The 25,822-nt window shown below is 47.3% G+C and overlaps 2 protein-coding genes across 4 annotated transcripts; both read right to left on the bottom strand.

Moving 5' to 3' along the window:
* Positions 1 to 2,289: 2,289 nt before the first annotated feature.
* Positions 2,290 to 25,128, bottom strand: LOC122387362. Its single transcript, XM_043377483.1, has 3 exons — positions 24,953 to 25,128; positions 6,688 to 7,890; positions 2,290 to 5,369 (listed from the first exon to the last, which is right to left on the bottom strand). The coding sequence occupies exons 2-3, from the start codon at positions 7,885 to 7,887 to the stop codon at positions 2,628 to 2,630; spliced, it is 3,942 nt and encodes a 1,313-aa protein (XP_043233418.1). The 5' UTR covers positions 7,888 to 7,890; positions 24,953 to 25,128; the 3' UTR covers positions 2,290 to 2,627.
* Positions 11,820 to 25,119, bottom strand: LOC122387363 (bolA-like protein 3). 3 transcript variants are annotated; one of them, XM_043377485.1, is made up of 3 exons: positions 25,098 to 25,119; positions 17,880 to 18,171; positions 11,820 to 12,480 (listed from the first exon to the last, which is right to left on the bottom strand). In XM_043377485.1, the coding sequence occupies exon 3, from the start codon at positions 12,434 to 12,436 to the stop codon at positions 12,095 to 12,097; it is 342 nt and encodes a 113-aa protein (XP_043233420.1). In that variant the 5' UTR covers positions 12,437 to 12,480; positions 17,880 to 18,171; positions 25,098 to 25,119; the 3' UTR covers positions 11,820 to 12,094. The 3 variants fall into 3 exon arrangements, with proteins under 3 accessions (XP_043233420.1, XP_043233421.1, XP_043233419.1); XM_043377486.1 differs by lacking the exon at positions 17,880 to 18,171 and having other exon boundaries at positions 25,098 to 25,115; XM_043377484.1 differs by lacking the exons at positions 17,880 to 18,171; positions 25,098 to 25,119 and adding an exon at positions 24,837 to 24,879.
* Positions 25,129 to 25,822: the final 694 nt, after the last annotated feature.

Genomic DNA, 25,822 nt, shown 5'->3' with positions numbered 1-25,822 from the left:
CGCCGGCTTCTGAGGGCCTCTTGCGGCTTTTAAGGGCCCATCGGTGGTCTCCAAAGGACCGTTACTGGCCTCTGAGAGTTCTTACCAGCCTATGAGGGGCCAGTTCTAGGGGCATGTCTCGCCTGTGATGGTCCCACACTTATTTTTCTGAGGGCCCCATAACGGTAACTGTGGGGACCCTCATCGGCGCCTATGAGGGCCCACACCGGTGTCTCTGAGGGTTTCACACCCTCAACTCTGAGTGCCTACACCACTGCCTATTAAAGCCCTATATCGGCGGCTCTGAGAACCCAACGGCTAACACCTGCGCATCTAAAGGTCACCCACGGATGACTTTTGAGGACCCCACACCAGTGACTCTGAGGGCCCCACTGGCGTCTGACACAGTCAGACTGACAGTACCATTCTGGTCTCTAAGGACCCCACAGGACTTCTTCTGCCGGCCTGAGGGCCCCTTGCCGGTCACTGAGAGCCCCCTGCCGGCCTGTAGAGGGTTTGCGTTAGCAGCTCTATGTAAAGGCCCCACACCCGTCTGTAACGGCTCCATACCAGCGTGAAGCGTCTATGAGGGCCCACAGCAATGCCTGTAAGGACCCTCACCGGCGCCTCTGAGAGAATCACACTAGCACCTCGGCTCTGAGGCCCCACACGGGCACCTGCATGACGGCCCCACACCAGTGCCTCTAAAGGCCCCTTACCGGCGGCTCTGAGGGCCCTACGCCGGTGATTCTGAGGGTGCTACTGATAACCGACGACACCACCCTTAGTGTCGCTGAGCTTTTTTATTCCCATACCGGCATTCCGAGGGCGCCACGTCAGTGCACCCATTGCCCCACACCCCTTCCTCACATCCAGAGCGGGTAAACTGTGTTATACATACCTACATTACATATAGCAATGATTTTACCACCGTTGTACGTTAAATATTTCTCAAAGTTGACCCAAAATGGTCCAGTATAAAATCTGGCCTGCCAAACTTATGGCCAAGGTCAGACCCAAACCAAAGCGGGATGACCATGGAGGGATGACAATATCGATATGTTGTCAAATCGATAGTCGGTACTGTATCAGCAGAAACAATTCAGATGGCAAGGACTTAATGCCGTGTGTTAATGTTTAGATGTATAAAGCAAACAAGAAGGAAAGAAGTCCGCAAAAGGGAGGAAAGATCCTTTCTCGCTGCCTCAATGTTGGGCGCCGCCCCCTCAGCTCTCAAGTTGGGGGGGCAAGCGCCCCCGCTGCCCCCCCTGTTCCCGGGTCTATGCAGACCGGTTCCTGAAAATTTTCTGACGGGTCCAAACGGGTCCTACCATAAACTATAGGTAGGTAGGTACCCACATCTTGCACACTACACATTATTGCAAAATATGAAGTGAATGAAGTGAATGTTTCTTCATGCACACAGTAGCTCATGAGTATTCCCAGTGGAAATAGGCTGTTTTACATGATGCAACTAATGACATCTACAAGTAGTTTGTATGACTTTTGGGGAACGGGTCCAACTGGTTCCGATTCCAACTAAGAACGGGTCCGGCTGGTTCCAGAAATGTCCAGCCGGGTCTGGTTCCAGTCTGGTTTCCAAAATTTTCATATTTTGCCATCAATTTTGCCACCTCTAGAACGAATGAAGCTACCCCACAAGAATTACCTATCGCATGTAAATCGGTCAAATGGTTGCTGAGATATAAAGTCTCGCAAAAGCGTCCGTCCGCACGGCCGGCCGCTCATATTCAGAAATTTCCGTTAATCGACGAAAGACTGTTAACCCTCGCACTGGCCGGGGGGGTTTATGCAACCCCCCCCCCTAAGGCTTTTCAAAGATAGCGTAAAAACGGCGGCGCGCAGCGCCGCCAAATTTGGCACAGCCTATGGGGCAACCTTTTTACATATGACCTGAAAATTTCAGGTCCGGGGACCTTGGGTCAGGTCACCAGGTCAGAAAAACCAGTACAAGGTCATGGTCAAATTTCAATTTTCTTTATGCACCTGTCCAACTCGCAGTTTTGGAATGACTTCCTTCAAACTTTCAGGATGTGCAAATGCCCCCCCCCCCCCCCACCGCGCGGAAGGTGGCCGGGAGGCCCACTGCCTGCCGGGTTAAAGTTATCTCGAGACAAAATAGTTGATCCCAGCTGCCTAATAGCAGGCATACTTTACAGGCCAGAGGCAATTTCACGTACACAGAGTGAAAAACCAGGTCTGGCCGCTGCCCACTGGAAGAAAATTGCCTTTTCACAAAACCAGCCCATACCTCCCGGGTCTCCGCTACTCACTCAAGCAAAAATGACATTTATACAAAAGATAAGTGTATTCACACTCTGATACTTTCAAATAGATAACGACTGACCATCAGCAGCACGGCAACTGGAACAAAACTGAAGCAGCCGAGATCTTCGATCGTTCTGGCACACTTGACATGGGTCAACTGCATGCCAATATGTTGTGCCAGAAAAAGACAACATTACAGGATTGATGCCTATGTTATAACGAACAACCTGACGATTTCGCCTAGACCTTCTACAGCTGCAAGGACAATACCGCTGACTGACAATATGCCGTCAGGCTCTAGTTGGGCTCTTGTAGTCAAAGTGGACCCCTTGTCACCTCGAATCGCTAGCGTAGCGACGCTAAACACTACAGTGGGGCGGCAGCAGCTCGTACTTATCCGTTTGTCCGCCGTTCCTCATCAGGTATTGCAGTAGCTGGTGCGCCTCCACCTTATGCGACACCAGTACATATTGTTTTCCGTCTCTGGAAAAGCTCTTCACCTTCAAACACAGGCGCTGCGCCTGTGCCTGGATTGCGGAACACTCGCCAGCGGTAAACTCTGCGCCAAACTTCAGACCATGCTCCTGAAACTGGGACGCGTACGCCTGCAGGTATTGTCTAGTTTTCACCTTGAAAACCCCGTTCGCTGACCCAAGACCTTGGCGACCCAGCGTCGCAGCTGGTAGGATGGGCTCGGTAATGCCCTGCTGGTGTTTGCCGAGACCGCCCCCCGTCCAGCCCATCATAGCCAACAGCTTGCCGCCCACGCCGTCGGCTACATTTGACGCAGCGGCTGCCGCGCCCTGCACCATCAATTGGTGTCGAGTCACTTCTTCATCCGGTACAGTCTTTGCTCTGAACCGGACCGTGTGACAGCGCCGTTGCAGCATCCCGAGTGCTTCACTAGCTGCCGCCTTCTCAGCAGCTTTGTCGCGACCTCCTCTTTTCCCACCCTTTCCTTTGTTGACAGTTTTCCCGGTGCCCGCCACACTTCCACCGACTGAACACTTGCAAGCATCACCAACCTTCCTGAACTTTACCGGGACTTTGCAGAAGAGAGATGAGCGCTTCAGCTTGTCCAAAGGATTTAGTAGTTCGTCCTCGTAGTCGACAAGGACGAAGTCATCAATCGACTTATTCTTGCTTACAGCACTCAACTCCGTTTCTCCGTTTGTCGAGCGTCCGTCGCAGTCCAATGTGACTGTCGCACCAAGTGTGTTCACGTCACGCTGCTCAACCACCATTGAGCTGTGAAGCTGAGGTTCTATCGCCCCTGGAGGCAAGACCTCAAACTGGTCATTCCGTTCGTCGTTGGAAAGCAGGTACTGCAGCAGATAGTCGGCGCTCAATGTCTTCGAAACCAGCAACAGCTGCCCTTCACTGCTCCGAAGAATCTCGCTCTTCATACCGAAATGCACTGCTAGCGCGTGTATTTCTTGACGAAAGTCGCCAACGAAGTCGCTACTGAAGGCAAGATCACACTCATCATACTTGGATGCGTGCTCGCGAAGAAGGTGCTCCACGTTTTCTCTGAACTCTCCAGTGATGCTGCTGTTGTCGGAACAATCGGTCTGCCGACAGACATCTTCTAGTTGAATAGGCTTTTTGAAAGCCCGCTTCTGTTTCAAAAGTCCATTTTTCGTCCATCCTAGTAGCCTGAGCAGTTTGGTGCCAACCCGAAGCGGCGCAACCGCATCTCCGCACATGTCCATTCTTAGCATTAGTCGACGCACATCGCCGTCGTCGAGAGCTCCAGCTTTGAACCGGATCGTGTGGCAGCGACTCTTAAGCACCGCTAGCGCCTCAGTCGCCGCCACCTTTTTGGCAGCCCTGGCAACAGCGCTTTTCTTCTTGGTGGAGCCGTCAACACATTTCGCCGAGCCGAGCAGTTCCCCACCGACCCGACACTCGTAAGTGCTGCCTATCATTCTGAATTCTACGTCTACTTTGCAGAACCCAGAAGAACAAAGCAGCCGGTTGACCGGATTGCTATCGAAGCAAGCCTCGCCACTCTCTACCAAAATAAAAGATACTGGCTTGCCCGTCGGCCTGCTCTCGCCCAAACTGCGCGGCTTTGCCTTGGAATCTTCGAGGCCACCATGGTCAGTTGCTGAAGACATTTCTTGTTGCACCATCTCGACCTTAGGCGGGATGAGCTCATAAACATCAGTCTCTAGACCGCGAGCCATGAGGTACTGTAGCAGATACTGCACCTTGAACTGCTGCGACACCACAACAAACCGATCGTCACCTTTGCCGTGACTTTTGCTCTTGAGACCAAGACTTTGCGCTAGTTGGTGTATCTGCTCGCGTTGTTCAGCGCTCAATTCATTGCTAAAGGACACATCAGACTCTTGGAACTTCCGGTCGTAGTTACGCAAAAGCTGTTCTACGTTCTCTTTCAACTCCTCAGTCAAGGAGCACTCATCTGAACGTGATTCCTTTTCCACAACAATCTCTTCTGGCTGAATGGGGTCAGTGACTGCCCTGTTTTCTTTGGCAAGCCCGCCTTTCGTCCAGCCCACAATCTTCAGAAGCCTGCAGCCTATATCATCGACTATTTGCTCATTAAAGCACTTCACTGATGACAGCTTCAGTTGATCGAAGTCCTCATCACTCAGAACTCCAGTTTTGAACCGGATCGTGTAGCAGCTTTTCTGTAGCACAGACAGTGCCTCTGTTGCCGCTATCTGTTTCGCAGCCATATTGACAGCACTTTTGCTTCCGGCGGAGCAGTCGGCGCGTTTGCCGATGCCGAGAAGACTGCCACCGACACGACACTCGCAGATGTCGCCAACCATTCGATACTTGACCGGAACTCTGCTAAAGCCAGAAGAGCATAACAGCCTGTTGATAGGATCGTCGTCGAAACATGGCTTGTTACATTCCACCACTATGAAAGAATCGTGCGCTGGCTTGTTAAGCTGAGTCGACGATGTTGCTGATGCTCCATGGCTGGCAGTCGCCTTCTGGTACAGTGGAGTTTGCGCTTCCAAGGTATCAGCACCCTGATCCTCGGTTATCGGAGAGGCGTGCCGCTGAGGCGCCTGCACCGGTGGCAGCCGCTCAGGGCAAGGTCGGTCAGTCAGGTCCGCCATCTCCTGTGACCAGAAAGGCCGGCAATCGTGAGCAAGCAAGGCGAATTAGGCGATAGCACGCGAAATCGCTTCGCTGACAGTCGGGTTATGTCGCATCCTTGCAAACGACTATGGCAAACATGATAGCAAGTCCTTGACATGATGTATTGAAAGAAGCAGCTAGATAGTGTGATGCAATAGACAAGCTCGTTAAAAAAATGTAGCACTTGGGATCTTTTCCTTCATTCAGACAGCTATCGTCTTCCCCGTCACCTCCTCTTTTACTGGAATACGAATGAAAGTTCATCCCTAAAGGTCTTGAAAAGGCATTTAAACGAATCAGATAACATTCTTATTTCTAGCAACCTTCCCCCAAAACTAATATGCTACTTACATGTCATTGACCTTGATTTGGCCACAAAGAAATTCAATTTAGGAAAATCTCATATCAGAACAGAAACAAAATTAGGTACTAACTAACATCATGAACAATTTCCACGTTCTCTCCACTTCAACACGCATAAAGCAATACAATGGTCACCATTGCATCTTTGACATATCTTGAACATATCTATCCAAGATACACCAATTCACCAAATTTGTGTGTATATTTGGGGACGCGGACGAAGGTTTGTGTAAGCAAAAGTTTAGTAGGCTGGTAAACAAAAGTTCGTATCGGAAAAGGTCCGCATGAGTCATGAAATAAGGTTCGTGCCGCCAAGCTCGCAGTGGATAAGATTTGATCGGATAAGGTTCGTATGTCTATGATTTAGAAGGGGCAGTTCGCATGAAAAAAAGAATATGGAAAGGCTGGCGCCGAAAGACGTTCGTACAGTAAAATGCTCATAAGATTCGTACGGGTAAGTTTGGTAACGGCTCAAGTTCGTAATGGAAACGGTTTATGTATTGATGTTTAACGTTCATAAGGGATACCTACCGTTCGTAGGAAAAAGCTTCGTACTTTGAAGCTCGTTTCTGAAATGTTTCAAATCGGATATGATTTGTATGGAATGGTATTTCACTTTGCGCTAGTACGTACGCTTGTTTTTGCATCTCAAGAACGTCTGCAGGACCGATATGCCACACGAAGCTGGAACGATGTTTCAGACTGGTTAGATTTGTGACCATGATCAAGGTTTTCCTACACAAACCTTCTACGCCAAGAACTTCAGCCTTTGCAAGCCTTCTCCCACACGAAATTCATTATCAGATAAGGTCCATGGCATACGAAACTTTGCTTACGAACCATTGTGCATACGAATCTTCGCCTGGGAAGAGTGCGCCCGAGGTAACAGCGAATAACACTTTTGTGCCATCAAGTCAGACAGATTACTGAGCTGACCTTCTCGGCTGTCGAAGAATCCTCTCTTGAAGACTGCTCAGTCTTTGGCGGGATGAGCTCATACTTGTCGGTCTGCCCGCCGGTGGCCAGCAGGTATTGTAGCAGATGGTAGGGGTTGAACTTGTGGGACACTACCAGAAACCGCTCCTCGCCCTTGCCATAGCTCTTGCTCTTCAGACCGAAGCGATGAGCTATACTGTGGATCTCTTTTCGCTCTTCGTTGCTAAACTCATTGCTAAAAGACAGGTCGCGTTCTTGAAATTTGGATGCATACGCACGCAGTCGCAGCTCCGTTTTATCCTTGAACTCCCTGGTAACTGTGCGCTTCTCCGATCCAAGTCCTTGGCGACCAACAACTTCTTCCAACCGGACTGGTTCAGTGATACCCTGCTTCTGTTTTCCGAGACCGCCCCCTGTCCAGCCCATCATGGCCAACAGTTTGCCGCCCACTCCGTCTGCCACCTTTTGCGCCGCTTCGCCCTCCGCTGCCACTAGCTCCCCCCGGGCAACGTCCTCCTCCGCCAGGATTTTTGTCTTGAGCCGGATCGTGTAACACTGTCCCTGCAGAGTTGCAAGCGCCTCCGCCGCGGCCAAAGTTTTGGCTGTTTTGGCCCCGCTGCCCTTGGCACTGTTGCTAGTACCCTCGGGGCGTCGGCCAGTACCGACGTGGTCTCCGCCTACGCGACACTCGCACACATCCCCGACCATATCGAATTTCACCGGCACCTTACAGAACCCAGACGAACACATCAGTCTGTTCACAGGATTGGCGTCCACCGAGACATCACCGTACTCGACGAGGATGAAAGCAGCAGAATTACCTACTGGCTTGTCATCACACAGGCGGTATGACTTAGCTGAAGGGCCCCCGTCCGTGTCATAAGAGATTCGCTTCCGCGCCACCTTTGCCTCAGCCGCGTCAGACGCGCGCACGAACGTCCTCTGGATCTTTTTCTGCTTCTCGCGGCGGTAGTCGTCCGCGATGCCGGCGGATAGCTCTCGGACCAGCTGCATAGTCTCGTCCGGGTAGCGACAGCCGAGAAACTCCATATTGGCGAAACACTGCGCAAGGCAGACGAGCCGCGCTTCGGGGTAGTCGGACTTGTGCGCTAGGATGAAGGCGCGGCAGAGGCGCCAGTGCTCTGGCGGCTCATGCTCGTTGCGGTACTGCTCCACGTCCCAGTCAGTCGGGTGCGCCATCCCCTGCGGTCAGACAAGAGAAGCGAATGAGTGCCAAGCAGCGAGAACGCGGCAGCCGAGGCGATTGCCGGCGTAGGCATACGTAGTCTGACTACGTGGTATAATACAAATGGACTGTTGAACTCAAGGGCTAGAATACCACGCCCTCATGTCACAGACCATTCAGTATCAGAAGAAGTAAACCAGTTAGCAAAGGAATAAGATAGGACGAATAAATGCAAGTACATAATTGCGAGCGAGCGCAGAACACGAGGAGAGTCATCAATAGATATAACGTAAAAATATCAGTGTGAGTGGCCCGCCCCGGACTGTAACGGCCCTTAGAGCCTAACATCTCAGCACCATCAATTCTGCCATCCTGTCTACCCTGTTAGGCCCGGTGCTCCACTTTCCAAATCCGAAACGTAAACCTCACCAAACGCGGTCAGAACGTGACAAAACCGACCCGAAACGTATGCCGTTTGATGCAGCAGTAGGCACCGGGAAAGAGAGCCGCCGTTCTGGATACGTTTGCGCCGCAGTTTAAGCATCGGAACGAAGCGTAAAAAAGTAGAGCAAGGTTCAACATTTCTGGCTGGTTTCTTTTGCCGCACTGGCGTCTGTAGATAACTTCGACAGGAAAGGCATGTGTATGTTTTTATATTCACATTTGGGGAGATATAAAACAATATATTCAAACAACAAAGAGCTAGCAGATTTTAATAATTAAAATTAATTATAAAATATGTTGGTAGCCGGTTATCTGCCGAATCGCCAAGAAGAACGTATTTGTGTCGACGGATATTCATGCAAAGTGCTTTATACAATACAATGCAAAGGTCGAGATAATTCAAAAATAGCTGCATGCGTACCTAACTGGTATGGATGCAGGGCAAGGTGATGCAAAACCAGACAGCTGCGTCGTCATACGCAGTCAAAGTGCAGCTAACTGTTGTTGCTGGCAGCAACAACAATTAGCTGGATCCAACGGGGGGCGGCGGGGGCGGCCGCCCCCCACCCCCTTCATCAAAAAAGGCGCCCATAGCCCGCGGCAGAGAGGGCGCCCCGAGCAGAAGAGCGGCGACACAGCAAAGGTTGGGGAGAAATAGGGCGCCTCCAGCAGAAGTTGGACTCACCAAGCAGGAGAGCGACGCCCAATTGCCCATTCCCAGCGATGGGCGCTCCCCAGCAGGAGAGGGGCGTCTTATTACAAAAATAAAAAGATACCTTCTGTTCAAGAGGGCGCCCCTGGCAGCGGAAGGGCACTCCAGCAGGTGAAAGCACCCCCGAAGAGGAGCGACGCCCCAGCAAACGGAGAGAGGCGCCCCATTCCGAGAAGACGAGGGGCGCCCTGACAGCAGATGGGCGTCCCAGCAAAAAAGGAGCCCCATAAGAAGAAAATGGGTGCCACTGGCAGAAGAGGGGCGCCCCAGGCAACGGAAGGGGCCAGGAGAAGACAAGGGTCTCCAGCAGGAAAGGGGCGCCCCCAGCAGAAGAGGGGCGCCCAACAGAAGAGAGGCGCCACAGCAAAAGGGAGTCTCCGGTAGAGGTTTGGCTCGCTAAGCATGATAAGGGCGCCCCATTGACAATATCCGGCAGAAGAGAGTTGCCCCGGCAGCAGATGGGCGCCCCAACAGGCAGCAGTCGTTGGGCGCCCCCAGTAGAGGAGGGGTGCCTCATTACAAGAAGAAAAGGAGCATATTCTGCACAAGAGGGGCGCCCCTGACAGCAGAAGGGCAGCCTCAGCAGAGGAGCGGTGCCCCAGAAAAAGGAGAGGGGTGCCCCACTCCGAACAAAAGAGGGGCGCCCCAGCAAAAAAAGAGGAGCCCCATAAGAAGAAAATGGATGCCGCTGGCAGAAGAGAGACGTCTCCGGCAGTGGAAGGGCGCCCCCAGAAGAGGCGTCTCCAGCAAAAGAGAAGTGCCCTCTGCAGGACAGGGGCACCCCAGCAAAAGTTGGACAGAAATGGGGCGCCGGCCAGCAGAATTTGGGGTCGGCCAACAGGAGAGGGTCGCCCCATTCACAGTAGAAAAAGGGACTCCCCAGCAGCAAAGGGGCGCCCTAACAGAACAGGTGCACTCCAAGTAGAAGTGTGACCCATCATGAAGAAGAGGGGCGCTTCTACAGAAGATGAGCGTCCCAGATAAGTGGGTTGCCTACAGGAAATTGGTATTTCTTAGAAGAAATGAGGTGACTCAAGCGAAGTGGGGCCTCCCCATGAGGGATTGGGCGATCCAAGCAGAGGTTGGGCGCCCCCAGGAGAAGTGAGGGAAACCAGCATAAGTGAGACGCTTCCAGAAAAAAGAGGCACATCACTGGGAGAAGAAGGATGCACCAGCAAATGGAGGCTACCTCTTTGCTAATATTTTTTTGCTAACGTAGCGGCGCCCATTTACGACTTTTAACCCGCGCCATGCTGGTGGTCTGAGTTTTCCGTGTCGTGCTGGGGGGGGGGGGGAGGTCACGCCCCCTCGTCTAACTCGGCTCCTAGGTCGCGTAGCAACACGCGGTAAGCGGTTTTCTAGGTTAGGTCAAATAAGGTCAGGTCACCAAAGGTCATCAAAGGTAAAATGTTGCCTCTTTCAACATTTTTCGAAACACCGGCACATAGCTCGGAAACCAATAGAGCTATAGTGTTGCGGTAAAGTGCATTCAATAACCCTCTCAAATGTGTTTCTGTAAACTGCCCTCAGAATTGACCTCTGGTCAACGGTTTAGCCTCCAGAGGGCAAACACCCTAAAAATAGGAGTTTTACGAACAATATTTTCCTGCAATAGCTTTTGACTCAAGAGAGTCTCGACATTACGTTTGCCAGCATCGCGTTTCTATCGTCGAGACGCGCCGAATGGACTATAGGATGACCTTGAAAGGTAATTTTGAGAATTTGACCTCAGGTCAAGGTCATGACCTCACCGGAAAATGTCATGTTGCATATCAGTCGATCTGTATCGTCGAGCTGAACACCACTGAGGTGTTTTTATCGTTTTAGCATGTATCTATAAAAAGTTATTTTCAAAAAACTGTTGTGGACCTTTCATGACCTGGGATGACCTGTGGGACATAATGAATGGTCACAGGTGCAGTTTTCTTTTTCAGTGTGTAAATTTTACATGCATCCTAATGCTGGCGATTGTCTAGAATGGCGCTCGTCCAAAAGAGATGCCTTTAAGTTGCCTCCCATAAACTTAGCCACCTATACCTAATGGAGATTGGAGAGGTCGCAAAAGTGACCCGAGGCCAGTTTTATCAACAGAAAAATAGCCGCCTGCCGGATTTTTTTCCTTAAAGACCGCTTCACATACGGAGCGTAAAGGGTAGATAGAGCCCTATCCGCTTACGTGCGCATCGCGTTTATGCTCCGTATGTGAAGTGGTCTTTAGCCAAAAAAAATCCGGCAGGCGGCTATTTTTCTGTTGGCATGATATATGATGTGTCATATATCATGTAAAATATGCAGCGTGGGCACAAAATACATGTTTTCGTTAAGCATAGGCCGAATCAGGCACGCTAAGACGGGGCAGTATATTACCCCCTTTCTCAGGTACGATCCGCCTATTCTAATATTTTCATTTTAAAACGAGGTCACATAGTCTATAGGTGCACACATATGACGGGTGATGCCACTGATCACCAGTAGGTACCAACCTTAGTAAGTCGCTGCTTAGCGGCAAATGTCGGAATAGTCAAAGCTGGACCAAAACTACCCCCGAGAAACTCGTCCTGCAGACGCCTCTGCGCTAGCTAGAAACTCTCAGTCACTAAGTTTGGAGCCCCTAGCTTCAGTGGTTTTCCGTCGAGAGGAAAAACTACAGGTGGGGGCCGAATCGCCCCCTTCCCCCCCCCCCCCAACCAGTAATAGGGTTAAGGTGGGATGGTCACTTTAAACAATGGGTCCTAGAGCAATTAGAAGTACGGCTCTCATTTAGACACTGCCAGCACAAAAGAAGTCATAAACATTTGTCTTTACTAATGTACTTTTTGCATAAGGTATCAAGCAGTACATCACAGTTTGCACCAGCCACAGCAATTAGAGTTTCGTTACAACCAGGTAAGGTACAGCTATATACAATGCCTATCTATAATCAGTAAATCTATCCGCGATGAAACAGAACTACACAAGCTTATAAGGTAATCTTCTTTCAAAGCACTCCATATTGGCGAACTCCGGTCCCGAGGACGACCCCTACACGCCTCTGCTGGCACTAACTCTTATGGCCGCTGCATGCGTCACGTCTCGGCCCGGTCAGCCGGCTCTGGTGGGACAGCCGTGCTGACGCGGATACCGTGCATGTCTTTGATCTGTTGGCTGAGCGCCTCCTGGACAGCACGGTGCTGGCGCAGCCGGCTCATGCCGGCGAACTCGGCCGTCTCTACATGGACGGCGTACATGGCGCCGCACCCGCCCGAGATGTCCTCCACGTGCAGCGCCGCCGCGGCCGGGAACCGGGTGCGCAGCAGCGTCACCAGCGCTGCCTCGCCGCCCGTCGGAGGCGCCGCGGCCGAGCAGAGGGCGCGCGCGGCGGCCAGTGCCGACCACGGCCGGACCTTCCTGAACATTTTCTGCAGCATGGCACCCGCAGCCAGCACCCTTCCCTTCAGTTGACGCAGTAGTTCTGCGAATGAGAGAACAACATCGTGAATACACTTAGACTACGCTTCAGTTTATCACACGAAACAGGAGAGGTCACCAAAAGAAACATGAATTGTTTTCATAGGGTAAGACGGGGGAACACCGACCCCCTTAACCTTTTAGGGTCTAGTCACGTAATTTTCGGCCAAATGGTCAATCTCTCAGATTCATTGGATTGTCGCATCAATTTTACATGCTTATACTTCTGGGAACTTATGGGACACCCTGTAGTCATGCAAGCCATCAAATTCCCATCATGGTTTTGGTGGCTACATCATTTGCTTATCGGAATTTCCGGTGCCGTCATGACCTGACCTGACAGGTGTTACCATGTGGTGTAAGATGGTAACACCTGACAGGTGTTACCATCTTATCACGTGACCGAACCGAGTCGAGGTCAGCGCAGGGCCACTGAATTAATCAATTAATTAATGACATTACTAATGATTAATTTCCTAAATTTATCAGAAATTGCTTAGAAAGTACACCGGCTACCATTTGTATGATTCTATCATCCCTTTCATGTGAAAAGCGGGCACGAAACACGAAAAAGTACCGATGTCGCGCTAACTTTCACTCCGGTCCCATTGTGCCGCGGCTGGGACTGTAGCGCCCTCGCTCAGAGTCGCGATACTTTCAAAAGAGACTATACGCTAACGGCCTCAGTCTGTGTATCGGTGAAGGGGTCAGCACCATTCAGTATGCTGACGATACGCAGGTCCGGGTCAGCGGCAGGAAACAGGACATGTCCATCCTTATCACACGCATGGAAAATGCCCTTACGTCCATTTTTGACTGATTTTGTTCCAATGGTATGAAAGCCAGTGCGAGCAAAACGCAGATGATCTTACCTAGAACGTCATTCATGCTCCGGGACCTGCCCTCTGTCTCGGTTTGATTCAACCGGGGGCTATCAGACGCCGTTTGAATAAATGTAGGTACCGTCTTTCATGAAAAAAATTGTGATAGCTAATTGATCAAAAACAAGGCGGAACAAATCGCTGAAGAAAATGACATTTGTCCATAATGTGCCACTAAATAATTACACGGGTTTTGCTGCTTAACTTGATACGTTTGACAATTGAAAATGCTATCATTGGAAAGAGCCTTCAATTTTCTCTAAGATCCATTCATCGTTTTTGCATGACCAGCAACAGCATTCTTAACCCGCGCCCCGCTGGGCTATTCAGCCATACGCGCCCTGCTGGGGGGGGGGGGGGGCAGATTCTGCCCCCCCCCTGTCTAACTTCCGAACCGATGGTCGTAGAAAGACGCGGAAAACGGCAATCGAAAGCTCTCAACAAGGCGGATCTAAAGAGCCCAAATTTTTTTGCTTAAGTAGGTCACAGGTCAGGTCAAGGTCAGGTCAAGGGTACAAAATGCAAGTTTCTACAGTATCGGCCTTGCACCGTAGTTGCCGGAGAATGGACTGAGACTGATTGCCCAAAACGTGTTCTTAGACTACCAAGACAATATTCGTTGCATACAATGTCATTCAAAGGTCAAGGTCAAGGTCAGGTCAGGTCACCAAAAACAAAATATAGAAAAGGGCATGTGCGACACATGTTTTATGGGTCATTTTACTCATAGAATTCAATAGGCACACTCAATAAGTGATATGGACTACCTCTGGATGAATTTCAGGTCGAGGTCAGGTCAAGGTCAGGTCAAGTGAGGTCAAATTTTGAAGTTGGTTGTTAAGGCCTAAAATGGTGTCTATCTGATGCAGTTTTTCACGGCGAACCGAATGGTGCTATTTTTGTTTCCGTACGAGGTCTAGAACTTCCAAAAAAAAATCATTTTTCAAAATTTTTGTGTGTCGTGACGTCATAAAATTTTGAATAACTCCCACATTTTTGAACCGATTCTTCTAAAAATTGGTATATAGGTGCACATAGACTACTTCTCTGACATATATTCCGGTTTTTCGATACACTCAAAATTTTGGATTTTATAATTTTTTCCCAAAAGTCAGTTTTTTGAAAAAATTTGGGTCAAAATCCAAAATTTTCAAAAAACCGAGATATCCATTTGATAGACAAAGTAGAATCACGTATAACCTTTTTGTTACGTCTTGATTCCTTTAAAAATGAAGATGTTAGCGGCGTTTGAAATTTTGCCGTTTTTGAGGCGAAGATGGCGAACATGACGTCACAAAAACGTCAATTTCTCAAAAATTTCCGACGGATTTCGCTGAAATTTTCAGGGAACGTGTCAAATTTATGTATGATAAGGTACTGAAAGTTTGACGTCGCTGGCGTAACGCGTTTAGAAGTTATTGACGAAAAACGGGAGGGGGGGCAGATTCTGCCCCCCCCCCCAGCGGGGCGCGGGTTAAAAATATAAATGTTTCACACCTCTGCATAACCATTTTTAGCGGAATTCAGGGGGCGTCGAAGTCTAGTAGGAAAATCTGGCAATCCCCGGCGTGACGTAACGTCGGGGATGACCGACGGCACCTTGCACTTAAAGATACGGCAGAACGGCTATTTTTTGAAAAATGAAGTAAAATACTTGTGTGCTGTTGTGACACATAAAACGCTTATCAGCATGTTCCTCATCATGTGATAAAGCCATATCCGTGGTTGAAAATAGCCGAGCCCCTCCCAATTTCCAAATATCGACCTTATAAGCAAAGGATGTAAGCGTAATCCTTAAGGGCGACTTTCCCTTACATATCCGTGCATATGCATCCTTATGGAAATCGGTAGTGTGGCGATAAGCGACGCACGCGACAGCTGTACGGCGACTGTGGCGACGCCTGGTGGCTGCTTTTCTGCTGTATGAAGGTATTGGGGTTTTGCCAGATATGGTTCATACTGCTACACCACTATGTTGACCCAATACTAAAAAGTTATTTTGCCAGTAAAAGACAAGCAAATTAAAAGCATATTTATAAAATTGTTTATAAATGATTACGAGATAATAAAAAAGAAGTTTTGATTGATTATTTAGATATTCGACCGTGAAACTATATTTTGGTAGGTTTAATAGAAATAAGTCCGTGCCAGGCGCGGATACAAGGGGGGGGCCATGGGGGCCATGGCCCCCCCCCCCCCTTGGCCGATTTTTTTCAAAAATAAAATAAAAAGTTAAAAAGTTAAAAAGCTGAAAAGGGGGCCTCCTGAAAATAAAGTGGCCGAAATCCGATGAGTTTTTTTTTAACTTACTCACTTAGTTATTTCTTAGAAGACTAGCTGAGAAGACTTCTTTGTTAGAAGATTGGTAAAGCTTTTCATAACTTGGAGGTCTCTTATACTCACAGAGATGACCACTTTTACAGGGCCTCCTAACCTGCACAGAGGGCCTCCAAGCCTGCACAGATGTTGAGATGTTGCCTGAACAGCTAGATAGGCTCAATAGACGCAGTTTTTTTTGGGGGGGCCCAACAAGTGGGAAGATGGGGCCTCCAACAGGTGGGATTATGGGGGGGGCCTCCTGGTTTCTAATGGCCCCTCCCTTGGAGATTTTCTGGATCCGCCCCTGGTCCGTGCAACCTTGTATTTAGGGCCTTGGTGGAATTTATCTACGGCTTTCATTTGTCATAAAACTGCGCACCCGAATTATAAAGCACACTTGACAAGTTCACCGTTCACTGAGCTCTAATGACAGGTTTTGAAGTAGAAAGCATGCTTATCAGACACGGGCACTGACGAAGTGTCATTTCTAATCTTCCTCACGTAAATAACAGTAATTCGTATTCGTTTCGGGCTACACTGAGGTAAAAAAAAATATTAAAAACCAAATATTTCGGCTTTATTGAGTAGCCTTGTTCACTGGTTTGAAATATAAAATACAAAAAGACGATACAAATGTGATGACATGCAAAACAGGTTCGTGCTATCAACCAGTAAAACGCCTTTTGGGCGAAGAACGAGCGAGCGAGATAGTGAGCCCTGCACGTGCGGAAAGGCGAGAGGGTACTTCCAACGGGCTTGCGCAAAGCACCCTTCTAACCGGTCGCTAGCGGTGTACCAAATTTGAACGCAAACGGCCCAGCCGTTCCTGAGATCTGGAAGCGGCATTCTGCACGTGCGCACGTGCAAACGGGGTCCAAACTGACTTTTGCACGGCACCCTACTAACTGGTCCCCAACCGTGTACCAAATTTGAGCGCAATCGGCCCAGCCGTTCTCGAGATAAGGAAGCGCCCCCTGCACGTGCGCACGTGCATAGCACCTTAACCGTAACACATAGGAATACATTGCCTGGTGGGTGCCTACCCGTATGCCAAGTTTCAGCGAAATCGCCCCAGTAATTACCGAGTTATTAAAATGGGAACAAATTAGACACCTCTCATTGTTGTATTTTGCACGTGCACTGGGGGTGACCCACATGCATCGGCAGTATCCTATTTTGGTAGAAGGGATGCTGCTACCCTACAAAAATTACCGCAAGTCAATCGCCCAAGCGGGTGCTGAGATATGAGCCTCTCAAAATCACTACTTTTGCAAAACAGCTTGAACACCCTTGACTTTTCACGTTGCACGTGTCACGACGGTCACTGAGGTGTATCAAAAGTAGTCAATTACGGGGTAGAAGGGATATGGCTGACCAGCGAAAAAGACCGCAGGCCAATCGGTCCAGCGGTTGCTGAGATATAAGCCTCTCAAAAGCGTTACAGGCCGGGCCGGGCCGGGCCGCTCATACTGATATTTTTCCGTTATATTGAAAAGACTCGCTTCGCTCGCTGCGCTCGCTCGCTCGTAATGATCTGTGACTTCTTTTTTTTACACTGCATAAGCTAAAACAGCCATACAGTTCAAACCATCACACATCGTTATGACAGTCGTAATAAGATTCGATCATACATCGTCAGATTCGTATCATCGTCGCATCGTAAAAATCGTCGAAGGTCGGTTCGCTCAGTCCTTGCACGTAAGGTAAAGAAATGTACGTTGTTCGGCTCGTTTCTTCATGTGCGTCTGTCCTATTTGCTTTCTTCTGCGCTAATCCCTTTTTAATCACATGATTTGGGTCAGCGGTGAAGGTTGGAGTCATCAGAAACCTCGCCAGGAGAGCAGAGAAAATATCAAGCACCAAAGAAGCGGAAGCGAAAGAAAAGGAGCATTTAGGGAAAGTGTTCAAGCAGCACGGATATTCCCTATATTCGGCTTCCCCTATATTCGAATGGTTTGATTCGGATTTCAGCATTTTACTGCACAACTGAAAATGCGCTTTCTTTGCATACAATTCTCAATCAAACATTTGCATTTTATTTGTGATAAAGATACTTTCACAATGTTTATGATTAGTGAATAATGACAGGACATTGTTTGGAAAAAAAACGTTAATTTTTTTCTAGTAAGGAAATAATCGACGAATTTCGGTTAAAAATTCTTAGCAATCAATGAAATAACTCAACTCAGTCTCAAATACTCACATCTCGTAACCTTCCGATGTTTGCAAACAAGTTGTCGATAGTGTTTGCGAGCTGGAGATGTGACTATCAGTTTGGTTCGAGCAGATCCGTAGCATCTTCGTCGTGTTGAATTGCGCAGTGTCTTGATGAGCCCCTAGGAGGCAGACTGCGCCGCAATGCCACCACCAACGGATATAAACCCAACCAGCTCGGTACGACGACCGTATCAAGTCGGCCGTCCCAGCACAGCGATCCTGAGAGCACCGTCAAAGCTGCTTCACTAGCACCGGCCAAATTACCCCGCATTGCCATTCTGAAAAGTTTTGTCCATAAAGTCGTTACGGTTATACGGAAATACATGAAATTACTCTTGAAAACGCTTAAAGGTAGTGTGCCAGCTTTCCTGGACCATATGGAGTTAATGACCCGGATAAGGAGAACCGGATTTTTAGAACTCATCCATATCTTCAAAACTCATGGAAACGTCTTAAATTCTTCAAATTTTGAGTACCCCAGTGCGAACTTCGCCCCGACGGGTTGTCGGTCGTACCCCAACCACATTTCACACCACTATGAACAATAAATGCACACACTAAAATCGCTATTACCGATAGCCTCATCCAATCAAATTTCGACAAACCCGTTCATCATCATCTCCTGCGGTTTCGAACACGCCTGTTAGGTGGCTTCTGATGCTCGTCGAGGTTGGAATTTCCAAATACGCTGCTCATACTTTGTAGTGCGGTGGTGGTGCGTCGGGCCGCGCGCTCTGACTTCGGCCAAGAAAAATGCGTCAGCTGATCATTGTCATTTCTGCCACTTTCGTGTGGTGAAATGGGGTCATAATTTAAGAGACGGCTGTTTCATATAAATTATTTTACATAAAATCATATTTCAAACCATAAATTAATGTTCGACAGCCAAATTAAAGAAACAATACCAATACAGGCTTACAGTTTAAGTTCGACATTGTGTTGTCTACGATTAGACAGCTGGGGCATTCCACGATAGATCGTACCACTTTTTTCCAATTTGACACACTCATCTCTCGGAATTTGATGAGAATTGGTCTCAGGGGTAATCAGGGGCTCTGAATCCACCTGTTACAATGTCAGGCTTATCAGATAAGTATTTTTTAGTTATGATGTTTAACATTTTTTGGATCTTGCTTTGCAGCGCTAAGTTTGGCGGGCTGTAACTCTAAGACGGATTATTCAAATGCCAAATGTTATATAACATTGAACTTGCAATGAAACAGAGATTAATATGTATTTTTGAAATTTCGAAAAATACGCTATTTTTGATATATGACATATCGAGTTTTCTCTCATTTGTATTTTTTGGACTTTGGGACCAAATTTTCTGAAATTTTTATTTCTTCAAAAAAATATTTGGCTCATTGTTAAGAAGTATGCAAAAAATTGGGAAGGTGTTCTTTTTTTAAATGTATTTATTTTACGTCACGATAACGGTTTCGAATAGTGATTTCGGGAGGGGAGCTTACAAATGGCGTGGTAAAGCTGCGTAGTGACATCACGGGTTGCTGAAATTTCAATTGAAGTCTGAGTCATCTGAAAAAAGTGAAAAGAGGGTTCATCCAACCCTCTTTCCTATAAGCGCGAGGGTGAAAAAAGGCTGTTTGGTTCTGACATTGTTTTGTACGCCAATGACCATAGCTGTCCGAGATGAAAGTTAGAGGACGCATACATGGTGTCCTCCAGAGGTCTCACAACTTGTATATCTGGGAATTTTTTAAGGTTACATGAGGTCAGGTTGGTCACGTGACATCACTGTTATAAGTCAATGGGGAAATATAAAAAACTGTTATTTTGGCGCCGAGAATGATCTAAAACTATCCCACGTACATGGTATCGTGATTTCATGCACTCCTTGCAAAGTCCAATGCTTCTCTTTTGGATTGTTAACCTTGCGTGACGTCATTTATGACGTCACTAGTGTCGTACGAGTTTTTCATCAATAACTCTCATCAAATGGAGCTAGAGAGTCGGGAAAGCCACCAATGGACTCGGGAAGACCTTCCGAATCGAATGATATGCCATATGATACCCTTTGCCCAGCTTCGTGACCTGAGGGGCTCTGACCTGACCTTGACCCAAGGTCAACTACTTAAGTTGACCTCACCCTAGCAAAAAGTATATCATTCGATGCACCTGAGCTAGGCGAACACAATGATGCCAAAATCGCGGCTCTGCGGCCATTTTTTGCGAAGTTATTTACTAAAAACCAAACCCGTAACTTCAGTCACTTGACCTGACCTCAGACCCTACCGGTTAACCCGAGACCTTAAAATCGGGTACCAATCGCTGCGACTTGTAATGGCACACACGCTCGTTTTTTCCGCGAGGCTCTAGCTCTATTAGATGCGAAACGGCGTGCCGGGGTCGTATCAACCCCTCCGAAACCCATTTTGTTTGCGGGAAAATGAGGAACTTATAGAAAGAACACCTTTCTAATTTTTTGCATGTCGATTTGCAATGACATTAAGTTTATTTTGAAAAAAATTAAACTGTGAAAAATTTTGGTCCCAAAAGTCATTAGAGGCAAATGAAAAAAGATTAAGGTTTTTGATCAACAATGAAAATTTTTCTTTGAAATTTTTAAATGGTGATATTAATTTTTGATTCATCGCAAGCTTAGTGTTGTTTACTGTTTGTTGGTTGCTTAACCCGTTCTTGAGTTAAAGGCCATCAAACTCACCGTTACAAACCGAAGTTAAAAAAATGTAATGCAATATAACTCAAAAAGTTTTGATCTGAGAAGTCTGATATTTTGCTAGGCGTCTTTGGGGCCTATGATTACCCCTAGGACCGATTTTCATTAAAATCTGAGAGATGAGGGTGACGGGCCTGGTACGATCTATCGTGGAATGCCCCAGCTGATAACTCATTCCCGTACGTCGTAACTCTATAATGACCTTTGCTTATTGTCACATGTGTGCCGCATTCGCGATTGTTGCCGACGCCTGTTTGCAGGTCAGCCCACTACAGTTGTTATACATATCGAAAAACCGATCAACTTTTAGGCGAAAAAAAGCACTATTCCAGGCCCATTTTTTTGCGATATCAGGTAAAAACAGAAGCTTCTTATCCTAGGAAAATAAAATGGGAAATCTTTGAAAGGTGGCACACTACCTTTAACACCCTATGCAATGGGACCACAATGTCGAAATTTGTCTTTAGCCCGAATTCTACATGTTAAACAATTTTTCAAACGGAAATAAAAGTTACCATTTAAAATCTAATCAAATTCATGTTTTATTAATTTTGAAGAAAACTACGAATGAGAGCTTTTTCAAAATTTTCCACGGATTAGTTCCACCCAAGGCTATGTAAGTTCCACCAATGATAAATGAATAGAGGCTAGATTTTTTCATTCACTTTTGTAAGATATCGTTAAGGTGGGGGCGACCAAATTATAATGCCGGCCAAATTGCCCCATCCTCCCCTACTTACGAGGGGCGTTCAAAAAGTTCTCGGCCCGACCATGAAGGAGCAGAGATACGACGTCGACTTATTAGACCAAAAATGTTTATTTATTCAAATAACCAGCGTTAAGACAAAAACATTTCGCGCAGCGCTTCGCGAGAGGCCCCTGGGTCTCCATAGCCAAGTGGGTTTCGGACGCATCTGGCACGTCCAAGACGGCTGCTTTTGTCTCCTTGCTGTCAGCGAAGTCGCCACTGCTAAGCAATTTCCTTATGTTGGGGAAGAGGTGGCAACCTGATGGTGCAAGGCACGGAGAAAAAAGTGGCTGTGACAACAACTCGAAGCCGCAGCTCACTGCTTCGCTGATCGTCACCCTGCTCATGTGTGCTGGTGCGTCGTCCTGGATCAGAAGCACACTTTTAGTCAGCTTCCCTAGTCTCTCCTTGATATCTGCTGCTCGCTACTGTTATCGAAGGGAGGTGTAGTATTCATCATTAATTGTGCGCCCCTGTTTTAGAAAGTTGACGAGCAGAGCCCCACCAGCATCCCAAAATGCAACCACTGTCACCTTGCCGTCTGACTTAAACACGTCGCACACATTTGGTGGCCTTTACTCAGTGTGCTTCCACTTGTGCAACTCGGTCACGCCCTTAGGATCAACGTGTGACACCCACAATCCCTCCACGGTAACATGTCGTTCAATGATCTCTTTTGGATCTTCGATATAGGGGCCAAAATTTTCGCGTTACGCCTCCTTTCGAGCTTGCCTTTCCTTTGGAGTCAGCAAAGGGGGGATGCATCTTGCAGAGATCTTAAACATATTAATACGCTGTCGAAGAATGGCTTTGAGGAACCTGATAGACACCTCCGCTTCTGCTGCGTTGTTCCAGACCAGAACATTTGTCATTTTCACAAAGAAGTGCTAATTTTTCATATTTTCTTGAGTCAATGCTGTTGATGGCTGGCCACTGCGGGGGTGACCTTTAATGATCTGTTGACCAAAATTGAACAGAGATGTCCGCTTTTTGACGCTACTGTAAGAAAGACAAACCTCAACATGGGTTGGCACTAGCTTTTTGTGAATAACGTTTGGTGCATTTTTCTGCAATACATGAACCAAATCACTGCTCCCTTCTGGGCGTCGCCCATTCTGACCGGGAATGGCAAACTATGTTACGATTAATTAGCAGCCTGAACCAATCACAGGGCAGATTGGTTAATGGCTACGTAAGTGGACATCCCAATAACACATCATTGAACACACCGCGTTGCAGGCCGAAATTCCAACTCCTTCATGGTTGGGCCGAGAACTTTTTGAACGCCCCTCGTATCTCACCTTGCTGAACCATTTCCTGCTCTTAGTTTTGTATTTAAATAAAAAATAAAGATTTTCCTTTAAAAAATGGCTGAAAAGTGAGGGTCATGCCCCCACCCCCCGCCGGGTTGTCAGACAACAGTCGGGTCAGATCTGGCTTGCCCCCACTGGCGAAAATTCGTGGCGCCGCCACTGGAACTGCTTACATAATGTCAATGATCTATTAAAGTGACCATCCCACCTTAACATTAGTTTTGAGTTGAGATAGCCAAATTGGTGGCCATGGTCTGAATATACCGGTTTGGGCACTCAGAGCATCGATAAATGCTTTGATTCGGAGATATGGAATTTCAAACTTGCAGTTTTCGGATTCTAAGGGGCTAGTGCAATGGTATGCCCCCTTAGAATTTGTGACGTCAGCGGAGATCTAACAATTTTTATATCTTTTATTAAAACGTTTGGTAGCACGCGGTGGGATATGCTGCTTTGCGCGTAACAAATGCCGCAATTTCAAGTTAAGTCGCTAGGAACAGCGGAGATTCCAAAAAAGTAAACAAAAGTAAAAGTCTAATATCTTGAAAACCGGTGATTATTTTTCAATCAAATTTGGTATATATTCGTTTTCGCTCTTTCTGAACCGAGCGACATCACTTTCATGCCAATTCATTAACTTTTTTGATCACGGTGGTGATAAACTTTCAAAACTACCATTAAACGAGCAATTAACAATGATTATTAGTTGAATCACTATCGATAAACCATGACACTAGCAAAGGTCGAAATAGACTGTTTCGCGTAAGAAAATAGAGGAAATCACAAAAAATGGTCTGCAAGAAAGCTGAGACACCGCACCTGCCCCCGTGGACGCCGGGCGTGGACCGGAATAACAGCGAGTTATTGGTGGTGAAGTAAATGCACACATTCGAGCATTCATTTGAATCGAATTTTGGACAGGAGGAAGGTGTGGCGCATTTAAGAACATGGCGCAATATGACCTCTCTCCCCTAAAGGTCATGAGTCTGATCGGTCAAAAACTCTAGCTCTGGCGTGATTGCAAACTTTTCTGAGGTGGGGTCACCAAACCGCCTCTGATGACCTGACCTGACCTGACCCGGCAACTTTTTTTGTCAAAATGTGCGCAATGAATGTTTAGAAAAAGTCACCGAGTATGAGCTTTCAGTCTTGCGGCGTTTGGCAATGGCACAAGAAAAACCTGAAGGGGGGCCTTAAAGGCCCCCCGCCAGGAATAGGGTTAAAAGGCATCAAGATGAACCGGTATTAGTATATATTAGGTCCGAGTGGACAATTGTGACGCTGTTGATACAAATATGTAACAGCCAAAAATTTAGGTCTTAGGTTAGGTTAGGTTGTAGGTTTGTAGGCTTTAGGTTTTACGTTGGTAGGTTTGTAGGTTAGTTTAGGTTAGGTTGTAGGTTTGTAGGTTGTAGGTTTGTAGGTTGTAGGTTCGTAGGTTGTAGGTAAAGGTAGGTAAGGTTAGGTCAGGTTTGATTATGTTTTTTCTTTTATTTCCAGGACATATAAGTATCCTTTTGGATTCAGGATGTCAAATAATGTAAGAATATGAAAACTTTATCTTTTTACAGTCACTCGGACTCAATGTATACTTTTACCAATGAACCATCAAATACCATCTACCTTTTGCATCCAGAGTAGTGCATCTGGCTACATGACAGTTTTGAGTTGCTGACTGCCTGCTTTCATGTCATTAGAATCTCAGGTAGCAGGGAACTGGGATGTTTGAAAAAAAATACTGTTATTGCTAATTAATGCCATGCCAGAATACCTGAAGAGTGCTTAAACTACATGCTGCACACCAAAATTGAAATAATCTGACAAATGATGTGCGCCCGTTTATGTCTAATGTACCTGAACGTGGGCCACTTTTATGGGCACTACGATGAGATAGGCTGCCCTAGGACGAAAATGGTGCCGCAATTCAATATATGAATGCACTATGAATGCACGTTTAGGTATATTAGACATCGACGAGTGACATAACTATAAGAGTTACTAAGAGTTACTGTCAAAATTGCCTGCACTATTACTGAAATGAGTGCACTGCTGCCTCAATTGGGAGTGAAAAGGTGTAAATCCAGCAATGACTTTTCATTAATCATTCTCTAAAATCATCTTAAAATACATATGTTGACATTTTACGGAACATCCACTACATATAAGGAAAAAAAGAAAGGTTACTTGTTGAGGCAAGAAGCCTTTGCTGCATTTATACCCTAAAACTCTTAGCTTTTATCAACATGCTATGTGCAGCCCAAGATTCTAACGGACACAACCAATGATATACAGATACTTACAGATACAGATTACCAGTATATACGGCCTCTGCCAATGTGCCCTATATATGGCCTTGAATGTGCTGCTTCTTGAAGCGAGGCCGCACTCGTCTATATGTGTAGAAGACACCAAGATACACCCACGGTGACTATAAGATACACCTACAAGAAACGACGGACACGACCAACGACACACTGCACGACACGCACGCGCCACTCCGTAAACGATCCGCGTCTCGATCGTCTCAACCTCTCGTTTATACGTCTGCCTTTCAGGAGTTCTTAAAACTCAGAAGTGTGGCCAAAATTAGCCTACATTTCTTAGCTCCTTATCCCGTAGAGGATAAAAACAAAAATGTATTTTCAATGCCTAATCAAAAAACCTGAAATAGCAGCTTTGCTTTGGGGTGAAACCGGTGAAACTAAATGCTTACTTCGAAATCTAAGCTGCGTTGCGGCATTGGCGGCTACGTGCGGCGTGTATGCCGCATGATAAGTAAGCGGCGACCACTAAATTAAAGACTCTAAAGCTTCGACCTGTTTTCAATGAATAACACTGCATACCAAAAATGTCAATCGCTCTCGTCATAAGATATTTAACTTTCAGTACCTTCGGCTGCATCAATTTGACACCTTGGGTCAAAATTTGAACTTCTTAGCTACCCCGCGCCGGGCCGGTGCTCTGAGATTCCGCGCCGGGCCGGGGGGAGTGTCTGAACACCCGTTATGACGGCCGTCACGAGACGCAGCGATTGATATTCAAATTTAGGGTCTTAGGTCAACTGGTGACCTCTGGTCAGGTAAATTACACTCAAGTCTGGTTTTTATTTAGAAGGGGGGGCCCCCTTCTAACTCAGCTCCTGGGCCACGTAGCGACACGCGGTAAGCGGC

Source organism: Amphibalanus amphitrite, unplaced genomic scaffold (genome assembly GCF_019059575.1).
Source record: "Amphibalanus amphitrite isolate SeventyFive unplaced genomic scaffold, NRLGWU_Aamphi_draft 000284F_arrow, whole genome shotgun sequence".
NCBI lineage: Eukaryota > Metazoa > Arthropoda > Thecostraca > Balanomorpha > Balanidae > Amphibalanus > Amphibalanus amphitrite.
Note: the sequence above shows the minus strand (reverse complement) of the source record. Positions and strands in the feature narration are given on the sequence as shown.